The sequence below is a fragment of the Eutrema salsugineum genome, unplaced genomic scaffold, assembly GCF_000478725.1.
Source record: "Eutrema salsugineum unplaced genomic scaffold, Eutsalg1_0 scaffold_31, whole genome shotgun sequence".
NCBI lineage: Eukaryota > Viridiplantae > Streptophyta > Magnoliopsida > Brassicales > Brassicaceae > Eutrema > Eutrema salsugineum.
Window position 1 is genome coordinate 65,826 of NW_006256750.1, and position 19,581 is coordinate 85,406.

The 19,581-nt window shown below is 37.9% G+C and overlaps 1 protein-coding gene across 1 annotated transcript; it reads right to left on the reverse strand.

The window, feature by feature from the left end:
- Positions 1 to 520: 520 nt before the first annotated feature.
- On the reverse strand, positions 521 to 15,980 carry LOC18014232 (nuclear pore complex protein NUP205). The gene is made up of 44 exons (XM_024154010.1): positions 15,719 to 15,980; positions 15,537 to 15,632; positions 14,966 to 15,040; positions 14,773 to 14,877; positions 14,569 to 14,679; positions 14,092 to 14,251; positions 13,559 to 13,644; positions 13,327 to 13,449; positions 12,987 to 13,214; positions 12,214 to 12,303; positions 11,734 to 11,877; positions 11,397 to 11,513; positions 11,097 to 11,303; positions 10,650 to 10,751; positions 10,395 to 10,532; positions 9,715 to 9,965; positions 9,435 to 9,558; positions 9,126 to 9,323; positions 8,371 to 8,489; positions 8,035 to 8,185; positions 7,783 to 7,895; positions 7,624 to 7,705; positions 7,435 to 7,521; positions 7,231 to 7,308; positions 6,582 to 6,788; positions 6,051 to 6,143; positions 5,868 to 5,981; positions 5,608 to 5,778; positions 5,453 to 5,508; positions 5,296 to 5,368; positions 5,033 to 5,223; positions 4,780 to 4,906; positions 4,596 to 4,673; positions 4,359 to 4,523; positions 3,734 to 3,898; positions 3,514 to 3,651; positions 2,658 to 2,801; positions 2,387 to 2,509; positions 2,186 to 2,276; positions 1,919 to 2,049; positions 1,709 to 1,809; positions 1,262 to 1,381; positions 868 to 985; positions 521 to 781 (listed from the first exon to the last, which is right to left on the reverse strand). Exons 1-44 carry the CDS (start codon positions 15,857 to 15,859, stop codon positions 701 to 703), a joined length of 5,613 nt encoding a protein of 1,870 aa, XP_024009778.1. The 5' UTR covers positions 15,860 to 15,980; the 3' UTR covers positions 521 to 700.
- Positions 15,981 to 19,581: the final 3,601 nt, after the last annotated feature.

Genomic DNA, 19,581 nt, shown 5'->3' on the forward strand with positions numbered 1-19,581 from the left:
ACTCTTTAGTCTAGGCTTCTTAATCATATTTTATTTAAATAATTCAAAAAACACCAATACCAAAAATTGAACTTATTAAAGATAAAATCAGAAATACATATTAATTATGACACTCAGACTCATTTATGCTAGGCCAGAATGACATGCAAGGTGTACGAATTTGACCAGAGCCTTAGCTATTCGTATGACCATTACAGATCTATGGAAGTTGAGTTAGGCAAAGGTAACTTTTGATGGTGGACATAAAATAGTTATACAACCATCTCCAAGAAGAGACGGAGCTGCATGCTAATTACTTCCCTACTCAAACAGACAAATACATCATGATCGCTACCTCCATGTTCTCTGTATTTTATTTTTATCAATAAAAATCTCAATGTAAAAGTAAACAAGCTAAGCTAGACTTCAGTTGTCTACCTATCATGTCATATGTAAACTGATGTAATTTTTTGTTAATGAAGTAAACTAATGGTCGACAAAAAAAAAAATTAACAATGAGATTGCCCCTGTTACAGGGCTCTTGAGCAAGAAAGTAGTGGTTTAATAAAATCATTCTCGGGGAAATTATAAGGTTTATGAGATCTGGTGGACACCTAGCAATTTCATAATTGAAAATCCCTGAGCCCAGTTATACATACCCACAATACATTTTAGATTTGGACATTTCATACAAGAAATCGTTCAATAACCACATACAATATCATAAACACTTTTGGACAGCCATTTCTTTTACAGTAGTCGCCAGTCTTAGGAACACCTTCAGGTTATGTCCTACTTTTCCCTGCAATAGAGGAGTTGGGTCACCACCTTTCACTTTCATCACATAACTAATCAAAAAGAGTCTTATTAATCGATTAGGCTATATACCTCATTCAGTAATACAAGCCTTTCTATGGTAGGTGACAATTTGCCACATAGATTTGTAATATCCTGTTGTTGATGGGATTTTGAACCGTATGATCCCCTTTCGTTTGAACTAACAGATCTGCAGATGTAAAGAGTTTAGTAATAAAAGCACAAGAGTAGTTCGTTAGACCATAATACATTTCTATGCATACACCTCGTCAATATTTGGATTTGCACTTACATCCACACAAGATATAAACGAGTTATTAACTGTTACATTTTGCATAATGTATCCAGAGACTGAAGTACATAACTGTTAATATATATAAACTTAACGATAATTTTGATGACCAAAAATATATTAATATATATATTAACATAACAAATATCAGTTGTTGACGATACAGTGGCATACCTATCCTGGAAATGGATCAGGATGATATTTAGTACATGCTCTGCTAGTTGTAGTAACAATGTGATTAACTGGTCCCTGGTACCCACGATTTGGCACATTTCGACCATAGCTATGTATCTCCTGAGGTTAGTAACACGTAAATAACATTAGTCAAGCATCTATATATAGGCGTCAATTGCCCAAAGTACCTGACTGTCTCTTGACATGACATTTAATTTCATCAACTTATGAAGTTCACCTATTGCTTTCACAAAATGTGTATTTAATATTTTGGCCAAAAAGAAAGGTGTATTTAATATTAGGTGAATTTACCCATCATCATGATAAGAGGAGAAAGCATTATATATATTTATCAACATTTCCAATATCTTTGACAGGAAAAGATGAAAATTATATGTGAATGGACCTACTCGGGCATGAGCGAGCAGAAGAAAGAAATTCACTAACCTCTTATGTATGTTGTCGGAGGGTGTGACATATTCTTGGCAATCACACATCTTGATTACAGCGTCTACATCTTGTCTGGAGAGCTCGTTAATGTCTCTAATCTGCAAATCATACATACAATTTTGAATATAGATATATATATATATATATAGAGATATATATAAATAAGAGTGAAAACATGTAAAGAGTAGGAAACATGATAATATCAACCTTATGAAGAAGTAAGGACTTTTTCTCTGCTGCTCTCTCGAGGGAATCAGTCACATGCGAAAGAAGAGATGCAAGCAGCATCAACGTTGGTTGCCGTAGTTTAGTGGAGTTATCAAAAGAATTATCTGAAATCTGTGGTGGTGAGAGGGGGGGGGGGGGGGGGGAATAAAGGGGGGACCCAACTTTTTAATTTTTTTAAATTAAACCCACTTAATAATATAAAAAGGGAACAAAAAAAAATAGAGGGAAATAAAAGCTTTAACAGTCCCTGTAACCCCAATGAATTTTTGGGCCCCCGAAAATATAAATAAAAAGTCAAGCTGAATCGCAACTGAGACAATTTGACCCTGGGCCCTTCCTGTGCCCCAATGGGGGAAACAAAAGAGAAACACAACGAATATTAGATCCAAGGGATATGATGACCAGATGCCAGTAACTTGTGACATACTAAAATACTCATCCATGTACCTGAACTACTTGTCCTACTCGCGATGATATGGATTGAATCGGAGAGACGATGAAAAGCTTGCTCATCATATCAAACATCCCTTGAACAAATCCACATTCATTGTTCTCTTCATAAGGCCAGATCTACAAAACATGAAATTCATTTTCTAGGATAATTCATCTAACTAGCTTGTGGTAATTCGGGGAACCCTCTTAAAGATGCAATTATGAATTGAGGAGCAAAAGCCAATCAATATAAAACAAAAAAAAATCTAGCACGCCAATGAATTACCTTGCTCAATATTCCTACTGCTAGGATAATTTGCTCCATCAATACATCATCTGCTTGGGTAAAGTCTTCCCGAAGAAGTTGGTCAAAAAGAAACTGATGTTCCTTGATAAACTCAATGACTTCACGGACAATTTTATTCCTCCCCTACCAAACGCCCAGATAAAAAGAGAAGAAGAAAAGTAATTATATTTCGCATTTAAAGAAAACCAGGTTTCCCAGAAAACGATGTAACTGAATAGCAAAACGAATAGGTGACAGGAAATCTAGATCATAAGGATCCAGTACCCGGAAAAACTAATAAGAACAATACTAACTGTCCTAAACTTTACAAATGCTCCTGCCATTCAGTATTAGATTGTTCCATGTCTTGCAAACATACTGCAAATGCCAGGAAGTGATTGTCCTAGTATAACCTGAACTTTCAAAGACGGGTACCTATTTCTACTTCTACTTATTAGAAGGCATCATAGATGTATATAATAGGGACTAAGTCAACAAGTGCAAAAGAAAAAATCTGTAGTATCGTTCAAATTTCTACTATACGTCAAACACCACGTTGGTTTTAGTTGGTTTTTATTGACAGAGAAAAAGGCAATAATACTGATTTCAATTTTCAAACAAACTGAAGTCGATATCTGTCATTCAGTTCTGGAAGGTCTGTATCACAACCCCTCAGCTAAATCACAAAATCAGAAGATGAAAACTGCCAAGTCTGAGATAGGCCCTAAACGATACTGGAAGATACTGTTACATTGGCAACGCACTCTCACTAAACAAGGCCAAACAATATGGAAGAGAGTGTTACACTAGCAATGCAAAATAAATAAAAAAGGTCATTGAAAGAAAAGAGGCTGACCTCAAAAAATTCAGTGGTCTCAACCAATGAAGTTAGAGCAAACACCAATCTTAGGACAGCAGTGATTATTGTTCGTTGCTTTTGAACATCATATCCTGCATCCCTCTGAACCTTCATATCGACTCGCCTTATATTTCCCTGGAAGGTACTTTTGGGCTTATAAGCAGAGAAAACACCGAGTCACATATAGAAAACCTGGTAACTATAGATAATACTTTACCTTGAAGCTGATAGCTCTACATGAGGCAATGTGTTCCAGTGCACCCATGGAGAAAAGAACCTGGCCTCCAGACTTTCCGTACTTGTGGCTAATTCTAAGTAGCAATGCAAATTCTGCCTCTAAGGTACATGCTCGCTGTTGTGACTCCAGCAAATGTGTTCCATCCTGGGCCCAATGATATTATCAATACACATGCATGAACGTAAGTCCTAGAAATAGGTATACCCACATATAAATCATGTCTATAGGGTATAAAAACTAGAGGCATATGGGGTATAAAACAAACAAGAGTTACATAAGGTATCTCTGATTTTCATGTAGATCAGAAGTTAAAGCAGTTTCTAATTGGCCACAATATGCCACTTAAAGAAGATTTCACATGTTTCGATTCTGTTTTGACGATCTTACATATATAAATATACTGTAAGCTTGAATTTCGATGTGAACTTGTACAGACTGGGGGTATTACTGACTCTAATGCAATTTGATCTACTGCTGCTGATTTATAAGTCAACCCCAAATTAATTACTTACCACTAGTTACCAAAAGTTGCAGCAAACAGAAAATTCATAGCAATTTTAATAGCAAAATATTCATTACAATCAGTAATTCACAGGAAAATTACCTGGTAGGAAATATTACTAATGCTGCCAAGGCAAGATCGTATGAAACCTCTGCTCTGAAGCTGACTCAGAAAATATCTCTCGTGATCAATACAAACAAGAGCTTCCAGTACGTAAAGTGATATCGTTTTTCCAAACTCACTGCCTTGACATGCATCCTTGATTACCTGGAATTCATATTCTCAAAGTGAAACAGAGCAAATGATCATGGCTCATATCAATAAAGAAGTAACAATTACCAGATCCAGGATGCCCTGAGCTTCTTTCTTTATTACAGCAAAGTTGGCGCGAGCAAGGTCAGCCTGCTCCTTGTCAATCTGAAAGACAGAAAAATACAAGTTTGACCCGTTTTTTTGGGTCTCGAAATCAACACTGAAACATGGTCTGAACAAAACAAGTCTCGGATACTCAGCAAACATATACCTTCTGGATATCCAAATCTTCATCATCTTGCTCATTAAGCAACAAGAACTGCACGACTGACGTTGGCACATCCAGAGCAATCATATGCTGGCAGTACTGGAAATAGCTCAAGAGCAATGCATATTGGCTGATGGATTAAGGAAAATGTATCAGAAACAAGGGAAAAACTGAAAATAGATCATCTGGGCAGGAATTGGCTTCATGTTGTGTTATAACTAAGTATAAATACAAGTAATGTCGCTTAGAATCATACCGCCTTCTCAAGGATTCTGATGACTCGTGCCTTAGAATTGCCATAACAAGTTTATATAGAATTGAGTGGCAAGCACCAGTGGACAAATGTTTTACCATCATGACATCTAGACATGTCACTGTGTCAGAATTCAAGGCACCATGAAACAAAAATCTATCATCACGAAGTTTGGCAATGCAGGTAAGGGCGACCTATTAAAATCTAAAGTTAGTACATGGACAGCAGATTAATACAATAGACTCTAGTCAAAAGCTAAAATGCACCTGAGTAAGTACAAACGCCATTTTTAATGAACAATCTGGAGAAGCAGAGGCACTAAGAGAGGCATCAAGTATCCTGCGAACGACCAGAGAAGAGCAAGTCATGCAATGCTCAAGAAAACACCACAAGCAATTAACCTCTGGAACGACAGGTACTCACCCGTACAAAATTTCAGACCGATTATCCAGGGAAGACAATCTTCTGCAAGCAGATACCTAAAACCAAAAACAGATGAAGCAGAACACAAAAGATGAAACAGTGCCACGCATTCATGATACTAAAGCTGATCTGAATATTTTGAGAAAGCAATCAACCTCAACAATCTGAGACCAGCCAGCTAACATATGAAATTGGGCAGCTTGCTCCTCAAGGTTTCGATTATACTTCCAACCCCATTTTAACAGCTGTTGAATTGTCTCTCTAACTTTGTTAAGCTCAGAAACATTTGGAAAACTATCCACTAGGGGAAATCCAGAATGTAGTTTCTAAACAAACAATAGATTTAATCAGCAAAAATATTTTATAGCAGGAGAAACATTCATTTTTGTTGGTGTCAAATATCGCAAGAACAAACCTGCCAGAGTTTGTTGCTGAAGGAAGATAGATCAATCAGGCGGTCACCACGCTCAGAATAATAGTAGATACTGCCGTTAACAGAGGTATCACGGTTCCCAAGTATTTCCTCAACCTGTAATTAAACTCAATTTTCATAACAGTATACTCAACGCACACATACCGCCATATTTTAAAGCCTTACCAGTGTGTCATACTTTCGGTTTGACACAATTTGAGGAAGCTGCATAGAAGCATCAGGAGATCTAAACTGGAGGATCTCAAGCAAGGCCAAAACCTGAACTCAATTCAAAAGGAGAAACAAAAGTAAGAAAGCTGCAGCCATGAACAACTATAAATAGACAGAAATGATGACATGTACAGCATTTTCAGAGGTCCATTGAAAGAAATTGCTGTTGAATGGAAAAAGGCGACATCAAAAATTATTAACTACGACTATTAAAGAAAATTAACTGTCGAGTGACGTGAATACTGCTGACTTCAGAAAGAGTGGGGTCAGTATAGTTTATTTGTATCATGCATGGACGGTCTCATAATTAAAACTGTAAACTCTTAGACCAATGCTATTCATGATGCACCAATAAACATACAAACTAATATTCATTTGCGCAGAATATCAGCAAAAGTAGGGAGCTAAACGAAATAAGTAGGGATGAAAGTAGGAAGTTTTTAAAGTCGCATACAAAGCATTAAATCACTGGAGTTTCTAACTCACCTTACTCTTACTGATTGAACTAGTTCCAGCATAATCAAGACCATCCTGAAGAGGATATGTACTGGAAAAAGAACGTTCACTCCCTGCTTCGGTTACCTCCCGCCCAAAAAGATGAGAAAGTATGCTCTGACATGCTTCTAGGTGAGCTGAACTGCTTCCAGAACCAGTATGCAATGCAATACCTAGGAGCTTTAGCAGCCACGCCCTCTGCGAAAGGTAGAGATTGAGAAAAATTGAAACAGTATCAGAACGGACTCTGTTACATTGTAATAAAGAATTGATAGTCATTGATCTGTTCAAGGAACACATTCAGATAATAGAAAGTATTACTAAAGAGACAAGAGCGGTGTGTATACAGCAATTTAACCACATACGGCAGACAGCCGAAACAGAACAACACGGGATAACTTAGCCAAACAAAAATTGCATACAGATAAGACAAGAATCTACCTACAGAAATTTTCAGGTGCCACAATAAAAAGAAAAAAATTAGGCAGGATGGGATTGCGAAAAATAGCCTATTCTACCATAAAAATAAATATTGCGTATAGGAGGCAGTCAACATTTCAGGAAAATATATCAAATTTCAAAAATGATTGTCAGCACAGAGTGAAACTGGGATGATACCATCATGAAACTAAGCAGATACCTGATGAAGGGAACTAATACGGAGAGCCTGGCTACCACTTCTTCTTGGGAGTGTAGCAACACCGATGGTATCAAGATGCTGCAGCATTAAAGCATATAAGAAAATATGACTAAAAAATATAAGCGTCATTTGTGACTTGGATAAGACCGCCATCGAGGTAAGAATGGCATTGTTCAGGTATAAGGAGAAGAAAATCTGGTGTACCCGAAGAAAAAACTGATACTTTTTGCTGCTCAAGAGATCCATGGTTGGACCACTAGTTGATGGATCCAAACTCAACTCACACAAAAGCTGCAAAGAGTAAAGTTATGGTAAGAAAAAGACATTAGACCATATAGAATTCGTTTCTTTTGAAAGATTAGAAACGTATCATCCTGCATCAGTATGTCTCACCTGAAAACTGAACTCAAAGAGTAAGAAGTTTATATCAGGGTTTGGAAGTTTTTCCAGAATGTCAAGAATGACCTTCAGACAACTGCAAATTGCAATAAAGAAATGAAGGTTATGGTTGAGAGAAATACATCATATCCTGCAAACAAATTACAATCAAACCTGTAGTGAAACTTAGGCTGCAAAACTGTGCCTTCTACGGGGGCATCCAGGTCAAACTTTAGAAGCAAATGTGTGATACTTGGTGCAGGCCGGTTGATATTATCAACCAGAAGCTACAAATGTAATAGTCATACCAGTGTAATTGTCAACCCATTGATGAATCAGTCATGATGAAAGACAATAGATAAGACCAAGCCAGAGTGCACATCGTATTATATTCTATTAAGTGAAACCGTCAATAATGAAACTAACCTGCATAATAAGGACCCCTAGATCATCAGAACTGTTCTCTACAACTTCACCCTCTTCCAGTCGTAGCTCAAGGCAGGACGCATAATCCTCAATCAAGGAATTCGCAGCATTAATTTTAATCAGCATTGGAACGAGTCCAACCAAGCGAGAACTGTCATCAAGAGTAAGATTAATTGAAACCAAGGTAATTCATATTAAACCCACAAGGTTAACCTAATTATACAAAGCAAAGAAAAACAATCGAACATCCGAAATCCAATGGATCTGAAAGGAGTTCATGATGGTGCAAAATTCTACCAATCAAAAGATAGTGACTCTACCAAAATTTGTTACCACCTTAAAATGTTCATCAATTTGATTGAAGATCTCTGAATCTGAGGAAGAGGATCATATCTGACATACTCCAACATGGCAACAATTTGATTATGATCTTGTGAGAGAATTATATCCAAAGGCTGCAGCAACAACAAAAGTGAACACTAAGCTACCTGACCGTCTTGTGCTTTAACATTAAAACAGGGAATGGGCATGCTGATTGTGTTATATGAAAAAAAAAATAAAAAAAATTATATATATATATATATATATACACTATAGCCGGTGGGGAATTAATTCAAAGAGTCTTCAAGCAATAACCAAATTAATAACAGTGTCAAGATTCAAATTTACACCACACAACTCAATAGTTGGGAAGGAATACTATGTATTGCTAATAATCATGTATCTTGTGATCACAACAATAAAAGGAGATGGTCTGAAGTTTTATACTCTTAAGCTTTGACTTAAAGTTAGTAATGCTGATCAAATTTAAGAGAAAGAATAGACGAACAAATTGTTGCAATATCTAGAATACATCTCCTAGTATGGGGTTGGAAGTTTAAATTGATGAAATAGCTAAACTTGGTAACGCAGGATGCCAAATTCCCAGACAGTATCAGAAAGCTCTGACTGTGCGTTCACGAGAACCTATGAATACTCTTTGGAAAAACTATTGATAGATGTAACTGCATTCTCACGACATATTAAGGAGTTTGAGAAATTGGGTGATATGCAAATTAAAGCTTCGATGCATCATAAGGACAACTAAGTACCTGGTACAGTGGCCGCCAGACATCGGAAACATGCAAATCCTTCTCAAATACGAGCAGTAAGATTTCCAAAGAAAGTTGTACAGCCTTTTCTAAGATCTTCCCATAAGTTTTACTCATTCGATCACTCATGATAGAATTCACCCCAACCTGAAGGACACCCATAAGGTTCCTATAAAGAGTTTTACCACTCATGAAATCCTGACCAAAAAAAAAAGTCGAACCAATTATATATTGTGTACAACATGTCTACTTTAGATGCCAGTTCTGTTACCACTGTGGAACAGTAAAAAAAGCAAAAAAAAAACGTACTTTTAGTAATTCTATCACTGGAAGCTGTGTTTGCAGTGAAGATGTTTCAATTGACGCCAAAAACTGTGAGTGCTCAGTAAATCCGTCAAGATCCTCCTCCTGAATATCATACATGCTTAAAATCCTGAAGAGAAATGCAGAACAAATGTAAATCAAGTCTTCAACAAAAATGGTGCCCTAAATGAAAAGTGATGGAATTTACAAAGGCTAAGAACACTCTGTGCAGTTTGATAAGCATATAAACATGTCCTTGGATCGAGCAAATAAAGAGGAAGCTTACATGTGAAAATGTTGAAGGCTTGCCACAACCAATTGCCACTTCTCACAAGGATCTGAGTAGGCCCTCTGAGGGAAAGGGGCGAATACATGATCATAGACAAATCTGAAGATGCCGATAAACCTACGCCCACGATCAGTCACATCGTTCTCTCCGGCAATCAGAGCGTTAATAAGATTAAGGAACGATATTGTTGAAGGATATTGTTCTCTCCTTGCTTCAATTTCATTTAACTCAAACTGCATATCATAGACCTGCATATAAATGAATCCGCATTGAATTCAAAATAAGCCAAAGATTCTATCCACCTGAAAAATCAAAAGCTGCATCCGATAATACATGTTATACCAAGTGTTACCTACTCCAAACATAGCAATATGGGTTATGTGAGTATTCAGAAAAAATAAATGAAAATGAAACCTTTATCACATGAAAGTCTTCACACATGGAAAATTATGGACTTGTTGCAGGAATTAGACAGATATCAATATTTTTTCGTAACAAACAGCTACATTGCATGCCCAAAATAAATGAATCAATCATCTTTGCAAGATAACAAACCCTCTTTAATGCATAAGTAAAAAAAAAAATGAATGAAAAGTAACAAAATTCTAATCAATTCTCGTAACAAAGTAGAGTTTAAATATCTACTAATAGCATTCCCCTTGAAGCCATGCACTTACCTGAGAAGATTGGTCACTCTTTCCCACAGGTGATCCCACGACAACCGGCAGATCATACTGCTCAAGAAATGCCCAGATAGAGTCCCTCATTTCGGGAAAGACATAAACAAAGGCAGCAATGGTCTTCCTAAGAGCACCCTGCAGAAAAATACAGTTACCATGAAAACAAGTTAAATAGATATTGATGCCAGAAGCTTTCCACGAATAATCTGTGAGTCAGAGTGTAACGGGAAGAATCTCTAGCTCGCCACTGACCTTCAGATATGGAGGGACGTTCTCGTAACCAAGAAGCTTAAAAAATGGTTCGATATCAGGGAACCAATTTTTCCTCTCGGTAGGATTACCATTCTCAACAACCTGCATAATAAGAAAAACTCACTTATTGACCACAAAATATATATATATATATATATATGCAGTTCAAACATCAGTTTAACAGAAGAGGAAGCATTTGCAAGATTGTTTAGATAACATATTCCCATATCCTCCCAGCCAAGGAATAATTTGCAAGTATGTTTAAATGTCAGTTTCATAGATGAGAAAGGATCCATTCGAAGAGAAAAAGCACTTATACAAGTATTTAGAACCAAACCGCAGTTTAAGCCACGTTCCTAGTCATAAGATGAATCATCTTAAATAAAAAGAAAATTTTCGTGGAATGAGATTTTGAAACAGAATATATTTGGAACAACGTTATATAACCTTCTGGAGTACATTCAGATATGCAACAAGTGCTTTTGCATCGCCCTCCAGGAACTCTGGCATCATGGTTCCAGCAGTTTGAAGAGACTGCTTGAACTTATCGTCGTAAATTCTTATGCAATCAAACAAAGTTGCCCATCCTATACTGCGAAATGCTGTACCTTGGAGCAACTCATAAACCTTAGAAGCACCTTCTTGAGTGGAAGCCTGAAATTAAGTAGAGATGACAGCACAGAAGCTCAATGAGTAACCAACGAAATGAGGTCCCACCAAAATGCCAATCTAAAAGACTTCTCATACCAAGGTACACAGCATTTCCAGAAATGCCACAAGGGTTTTAAAATTTGTGTGGTCCTCTCCAGCAAAATTCACAAATGTCCACAAGACATCATTCCCGTAGAGTAGCTCAGGTTCCTTCTATAAGAGGTTGTTAAGATAAAAAGACACAAAAGAAGGAATATGGTAAAAGACGAAATATGATCGAGTCGAATTCTGAATTCTCCCTACTTTGCTATGGGAAACAAAATTAGCTACAAAAAAAACAAATGAATCGAACTTTACCTTCAAACATTTGTTTGAGAAGCAATAGCAAAACAAAGAAAATAAATAACTGTTTGACTGGTTATAGGTTCTTTACCTGATATATGTTGCTTACAAACTCCATAAGGGAAATGAAGGGCAGTGGCCTGTCAGCCTCTTCAGTCTGCATGCTGCCGTCAAGTGAATCATAGGTTCGGTAAGAATTTAAAATGCTCATAGACATGTCCTTTGATTCCTTCACCTGAAAAATAAGGATGAGCAGGCTTGACGCACGATAGAAAGATGCAGATGTGCTATTGTTTTGGTCATCTTGGCTTATTTATTCAACTTCAGAAACTATCGAAACATCAGGAAAGCGATCAAGCTGATAATTTCAGAACGTATGACTGATGCATCAAAAAGTTACTCCCTCTAACTGTAAAGCATATATGATCAATTTTATCATAACTACTAGACCATGAACCTAGGCAGGAAAAGTAACCAAGCTTTAACTTGATTAAGTTGCAGCATTAAAACGTTCATAACTAATGCTAGGTAGAGATACATGAATTTAAAGAGGTGAAAATACTTGAAAAACCTTGTCTCTTGCGATCGGGTGAGATAAAAAACAAGAGGTTAACTTGTGAAGATACGCATTGTATACGTAGACCATGTCCTCCTCGTCATTCTGCACGTAGAAACTACAAAATGTCAATCATTGATAGACCCACAACGGCGAACCAGGGCTGAATAAGTAAAATCAAAGATCAAAAAGAGATAAAGTGAAAAGAGGCTTAAAATTGAGAGCTGACTAATTAAGCAAAATCCTAGAGAGTATACATGAATATATAAAACAGACAAGAGGAACCCATGGGACACCAATACAATAAAATCATATTCTCCAGTAATAAATCATTAATAGATATATAATGTGGTTTAAAGCAGAAAACCGAGCATAAGGATATGAGAGTATCACATCCGGGAATAAGCAAAGCCTGGATGTACGAAACGCTAAAGACGGCTTCCATGCAGGCCAACACATAAAACCATTATAATGAAACAGACAATATGCACTACAAATGTCATGGATGAATATAAACACCGCAGGGACCATTAGGAAATAGATCTTTTTCTCATGATCCACGCATAATTGCTCATTCAATACAAAATTCTACCACCTAAAGTACATATCTCTATTAGAGCTCATCTTCATGAAAAGCTAAGGAGTTCAAACATGTCATCCACTAGCTCAGAAATCAAAGTAATTCTTCCACTAGCTCGTCAAACGATATAAAGTGCGCAAGGAATGCATTAGATGGACAATAACTAAGCACACAGAATTCCTTGCAATGATGTTTATAATTACAGTACCTGATAGGCTGCAGTCAGAAGAACATTATCAAGCAAAAATTGAAACACATTTTTTGAAAAGATGGACTCCAGGCAGAAGCATATGTGCCCCATATCTGTTGTTGAAGCGGTGGAAATCGTATCCATTCCAGATATTCCATCATAAATCAACATTAAATGCACAGCCCAGGCAAGCCTTATGCCACCAATGAAGCCATCAACAATGACGTCACTGCCAGAAGCCATTACCTGAAAGGTGATTAGGACGTAAGTACGACAGAAGTGTGTTTTCAAATGTCAGTAAGGGAAGGTTTTTGCTGATGGAGAAAAGCGACAGAAAAAAATGTAACAACTTTCTTACAATATCCTGAAACTCTGTCCTAAACGAAGAATCTTGAGAAATCATGGATGACACATCAGATAGTGCGCTGATAGCATCTGATACAAAGGTGATGATGAGAGAAAACAGAAGACTAAAAGTAATCTGCAACAAAGAAAACAATCATTTTCCAGAAAATAATACATTTCAAAGTTAAAGGCAGAGAAAAAGCAAGCCTAAAAGCATCTACGTTATGAACAGGATTAGTATCAACCTGATAACTTATGGTGTCATTTCCTTGAGTTAATTGAGCTGCATTATCTTTTAAAACATTTAAAATATCCTTCACATCTTTTGGACCTGCGAAGAACATTGAACATAGAAAATCTCCTCAGAACAAAAACAAAAGATATAATATAACAAGAATGCTTTAATCCTATGAATAAACCATTTAATATCCATAAAAAGACTCAAAATATTCGAATTCTTTATAAGTGAGATCAGAAAATGAAGGATGTATATCAACACCAGAATGACATATGATGCTCAACATCAATCAAACATGCAAGCACATTCAATGCATATTTCCACAGGCATATCATATATCTATAGCACACACAATACATTTCATAGCACATTGAGCAGCTAATTACTAAGTGTCGTAGCAAATATACAAACCACTTATAAATAGTTTCACATACTATGATATACAATAGAACTAGCAAAAGGCACCACATTCAGCAACTATATTTATTTGACAAGTGGCATTCTTCGCGCAAAAGCTATGTGAAAAATGAAGAATCTTACCAGGTCTATCAACCAAAATAGAAAGTACAAGGCAATGTCCCAGGATCAGTCTTTCCCTATGAACAACAGCACGTCGTTCAACAAGAGCACCTCGTGAGTCAATAAGGTATCGCTCAGATAAGGGCCCACCTAAGCCAGAAGGTTCCTCCCGATTAAGTTCCTAACAACAAGAATTTGTTATCATGAAAATCATAACTTGATAATGACTACATCTTATATTTTAAATAGATTAAAGCATGATTTCGCAACAAATATTCTGCTATAAAGATAATTGATTTAGGAGACGATCGTTAGATTGTCAGAGTTTAAAGAGAAATCTTTTGATTCATTTGATGTGAACTCTATAACCGATGAGTGCTTCAGAAGAAATCTGTGCAGCAATTGACAGATTAGCATGAAGTTATTAAGTTATATATGCTGAAGTCTGAGTTGGAAACCTCAGAAGATGTATCCCAAAAGAACCTAAGTGGTTAATACCTTTATAAGATTTATCAACCGTTGTCTGAGCCCAGCTTTAATCAGATCTTCTAAGAGTCCCTGAATGTCAGCTATAAGATCAGGTTCAACCCCCTGGTCCAGAACGACTGCCTGTTCAACCAAGAAAAATGGTAATGTGTGATGATGCAATGAACAAAACAAGAAAAAAAAAAAAACCAGAGATATAACATGAGTTTAGGCTACCCTCAAGAGTGTGTAGAGTGTTGATGTAAGATCTCTTCTCCCTGTATACCATAGGCCAGTTGCAAGCCGTTGAATCTCAAGCGGGTCTCGTCCAATCAAGCCCCACTAAGCATAGGATAAAATATAAGAATACAACTCAAGAAATTTTAGAAGCTAAAAGATGAGAGTGAAAGCAAAGTGAAGGGAACTGCACCTCCTGGTTTGCAGATACAAGCAGACGAACAGAATCAATCTCGTTTAGGTGAAGCTCATCACTCAGTTTCAAGGTCTACAAGCAGTAATAATCATAGAAAAACATGGTCCTTTAGATATTATTGAACATAGAGTCATATAACGGCAACAACAGCTAACCTTTTTCTGAAGCGGGAAGGTATCAACCACATAAATTATTACATACTAAGATAATATAAGGAAATAGCGATTAACCTTTTTTCTAAAGATTAAGAGAATTCAACAAAAGCCAAAAGGTTCTTACTGTAAACCAGCTGGTAGATTTAACAAATTATCACGAGATACACTATTCCTATGAAAGAAATACATGTAACTAGTGTTACATCATAAGGAGTGAATAAATTAACAGCAAAATTCTGCCTTTCCTACGGAACCAGATTTCATACAATGCATCCACAGGTCCAATCATAGGTAAAGAGAGACATTGCTATTAATCGGTGTCTATTCATATCTAAATTTCAAAAAACTTAAACTCCATCAGAAATCTGAGAAGCACAAAACACTCGTCTCCCAAAGTTTAAAGAAACGCTTACAATCGCGACATCTTGTTCATCCAAAGGTATTGGCAACGAATCAGGGAGTCGAATCTCTCGGGACTGAACTTGCGCTCTATCGGACGGCTTCGGTGGCTGAAATAAATAAAAAGCCAAAGCTCAAAAACGGTACCCAGAATTTTCCAATCCAAAGCCACGGGAAGGAACCAAAAATTGAGTACCGGAAAAGAGAGGAGGTTCTGAATAGAGGAAAAGGAATATCGAATGGCATGAGTGAGTTCGATTCGCTGCGTTGGAGTTGGCCGTGACGTTCCGAGCAGTGAAGACTGTACTATTGCCACTAATTCCTTCGGAGACAACATTGTTAGGTCGCAGACGAGAAAACTAGCCGCGGAAGCTGGGAATTTCTGCGGAGGATTAATCGATGAGAAAGGAGAACAAAACCCCCGAAGAAAAACCCTAACAGAGGGACCTTTTACACAATAGCGCGCCTCGAGAGCTTTCAGATTTTGATGTGTTTTTTTTTTTATTGTTTTGAAAATAAGGACGTTTTTAAGTTTTAATTTGAGAAAAAGGTAGTTTTAAGTTTTAATTAGTCAGGATAGGAACAAACTTACATAATGTCAAACTTACTCCTATCTCTGAGAGAGAGAGAAAGCAGTCTGTTCCTTAGAGAGAAACAGACACAGAAAATACCGTGGATCCTAGGCGTAGTCTTCGTCCGCGTGCATAACAGCCAGGAAGAGAGCACTCACATGCGTGATTGGATCGTTTTTTGAGCTTGATTTCGGTTTTTGGGAATGAAATTCCCAAAAATCACCTTACTCGATCTCTGTTATGGGCCAGAAACTACCCAACTCATTACACGTAAAACTGCCCTTCCCATTCTCTTTTTAATTTTGGCTGGAAAAATTGTGGTTAATTAGTGATAATGGAGATAAATTGATTAAAATAAAAAACAAAGTACCCTAACCAAATTAGAAACCCTAGTTTCCCTTTCCAGAAGATGTTGAAATTGAAGGGGAAATTATGCGATGATCAAGAGGACAACAACCACGATTAGTTACTTAATCCTATTATTGTACACCCATAAATTTGTCATTGTTATTTTCGAATTTTTTTTCGGACTGGTGTCCGCTATTTGCCAGTAGTTTTTTAGATATGGTGTTCGCGAATTGCAGTGGATGCGTTCATTCTTGTTATGGCGGGAATGTGGATAAGGTACTATACATGAGAATGGGATTTCAAAATGGACATATCTCGTCGTGGAAGGTGCATAAATTGCAAAGATGTGTCCGGGCTAGATGATTTGAGAAATCTGATTGCGCATGAGTTCGGATTAGACCCGAGAGTTGTTTCGGTGGAGATTTCCTACTGGTTTGATGATGTTCTAGCTGAGCTTAATGGTGATGGGAGTTGTCCATGTGTAATAGTTACTCCTCGAGAGTACAAATTCTTCCTTTCGCTGCATAAGTCTGACAAGTCTGTGAATTTATTTGTCACATTCAAGGAGTCAGTAAATGGTAAAATGGTGAGATTGAAACGGAAGGAAAGTCTTGAAGTTCAAATAGCGAGGGAACGGCGAAAGTCCTTAGGGCCAACAAACTTCATAGCCTCTTCTTCGGCAGAGTCTAGTCAACCCGATGATGAAGCAGATGATGAAGATATCGATGATTGTTTGTTGATAGCACATGCCGAGAAAGTAGAGGCAGAGGCCGCAATGAACACCTCCAAAGGTGTACAACTTGAAGCTGTCTCTGTTATCCATCCTCCATTGGGATTAAAAATGTCCTAGGAATCAGAGAAAGTAGAGGCTAAGGCCAGCACTAACACCTCCGTTAACGTAAAACCTGATGTTCCAAGTCACGCAGTCTCTGTTGACCACCCTGAGTTGGAATTAAAAATGTCCCACGAATCAGACGAGGCGAGAGATTCGGAAGAGAAGGAAGCTGATGATGTTGACGATGACGCACACGGCTCTGATGATGATTATGATCCGGATTATGATTTTGACTGGTGGAATGATTACGTACTAGCAGATGGTAAGGGTTTCCATTCTAAACCTGGATTTGATGAGTATAAGGATGACTCTGGTAGTTCAGGGGGTTGTGGAAGTACTCGCGGAAGTGAGCTGAGTGATTCAAACCATATGGACAACTCCATTGTCTTAACGGAGAGTCCTATTCATTTTCCTGGAAGAAAGAGGACTGTATGTGAGAATGTTCTGGCTCCCCATGGAGATGATGATGATTTTGTGCAGACTCCGACAGGTGATGTCAGTTGGGGGCGTCAGAATGGCGGTGCAGAGCTGAAGAAAGCGATTAAACGTACAGAACTATATGGATTTCCGGATGTGGCACCAGTCTCTGATGAAATGGGAGGGGATTTCGATGAACTTGATTTGTCAAATGAAGATGGAGAGATATGGGTTGGGAAAAAGTTCAGGAACAAGGAACACTTTAAAATCACGTTGGCCATCAATGCGCTGAAGAATATAGTGACGTTCGAATTCAAAAAGCATGCGAAGAAGTACACAGTCGCCGAATGTCCATCAAAGATATGTGATTGGAGAGTGTTGGGGTTTCAAGTTGGCGAGTCGGCGTTGTATGAGGTGAGGAAAGCGTGTTTGAAGCATACATGCCACCCACATACAAGAAAGAAATTTTCTAAACATGCTACTTCTAAAGTCATGGCGGCTCTGCTGAAGTCTAAGTATGAGAATGCAATAGTTGGGCCACGTGCGAGTCAGCTACCTGCGATTGTTCTCTTCGAATATAATATTACAGCCTCGTACTGGAAATGCTGGAAAGCTAAGGAGCTGGCTATATACTCTGCTCACGGAACAGAGGAGACTTCTTTCAAATTATTACCGATTTACCTCCATGTGCTCAAGTATGCTAACCCCGGCACCATAACGCATTTTATAACCGAGAGCGAGAGAGATGAAAAAGATGGAAAATATATTACCAGGTTTAAGTCTGTATTTATGGCATTGGCTGCGTGTATATTTGGATGGAAACATTTGAAACAAGTAGTTGTTGTTGATGGGACTCACCTGACTGGTAAGTATAAGGGTTGTCTATTAACGGCCACTGGACAAGATTCTAATTACCAGGTATTTCCAATAGCGTTCGCCGTTGTCGATGCAGAGTCTGACAAGACGTGGAGGTGGTTCTTTGAGAAGTTGTTAGAAATTATTCCAGATTCCTCTGATCTTACTATTATCTCGGATAGGCACGGTGGAATTGCCAAAGCTAAAAAGAAATGGTATCCACAGTCACACCACGGTGCATGTCTTGTCCATATCCAGAGAAATGTTCACGGTAAATACAAAGGTTCCGGTCAGAAAGGGTTGGTCGGAAAGGCTGGAGAAGTGTTCACAGTTTCTTATTTCAAGAAACTATACGCAAGGCTGAAGGATGTTGATTATCGTTGTTGGGAGTACATGGAAAAAATCCCTCTTGCGCTGTGGACTAGATCACACTTTTCTGGTCAGAGGTATAATATGACCTCCAGTAACATTGCAGAGTCTCTGAACAATGCACTATTCGCTGCAAGAGACAGTCCAATCGTTGCAATGCTAGAATTTATCAGGCGAATGTTAAGTAGGTGGCTTGAATGCAGAAGGAGAGAACATTCAAAAGATGGATGGTGACATTACAGAAAAGGTTGACAAGTTAATGAACCTGCAGCAGCAAAAATCTGCAGCACTATCGGTTCAAGGCATTTCTTTGTGGGAGGTTGAAGTGAGTTCTGAGTTCGGTGTACGGAGGCTTGTTGATCTCCTAAACAAAACATGCTCATGTCTAGAGTTTCAGACATTGAAATACCCTTGCCGACATCCAATGGCCGCGGCTAGGCTTCGTCAAGTGGAGTACAGCAGTTTGGTTGATCCAATTCTTAAGAAATCAACTTGGAGTGCAACAGTTTGTGGCAAAATCCTACCAGTGCCCGACCCTGACGACATTCATATCCCAGCAGAGGTGCGTGACCTTAATATTATGCCACCTAAAGCAAAACGTCCATCAGGAAGGCCTACGACGAAGAGAAAACTTTCAGCAGGAGAGTATCCTCAGGTTAGTGA

What these genes read in the sequence shown, in the direction of transcription:
- LOC18014232 (XM_024154010.1), bottom strand. Translation starts at nt 15,859, where the DNA reads ATGTTGTCTCCGAAGGAATTAGTGGCAATAGTACAGTCTTCACTGCTC. An exon ending in TTCTGACTGCAGCCTATCAG is followed by an intron (nt 12,304 to 12,986) that starts GTACTGTAATTA and finishes TTCTACGTGCAG; the next exon opens with AATGACGAGGAGGACATGGT. An exon ending in GAGTAGGACAAGTAGTTCAG is followed by an intron (nt 2,277 to 2,386) that starts GTACATGGATGA and finishes ATTGGGGCACAG; the next exon opens with GAAGGGCCCAGGGTCAAATT.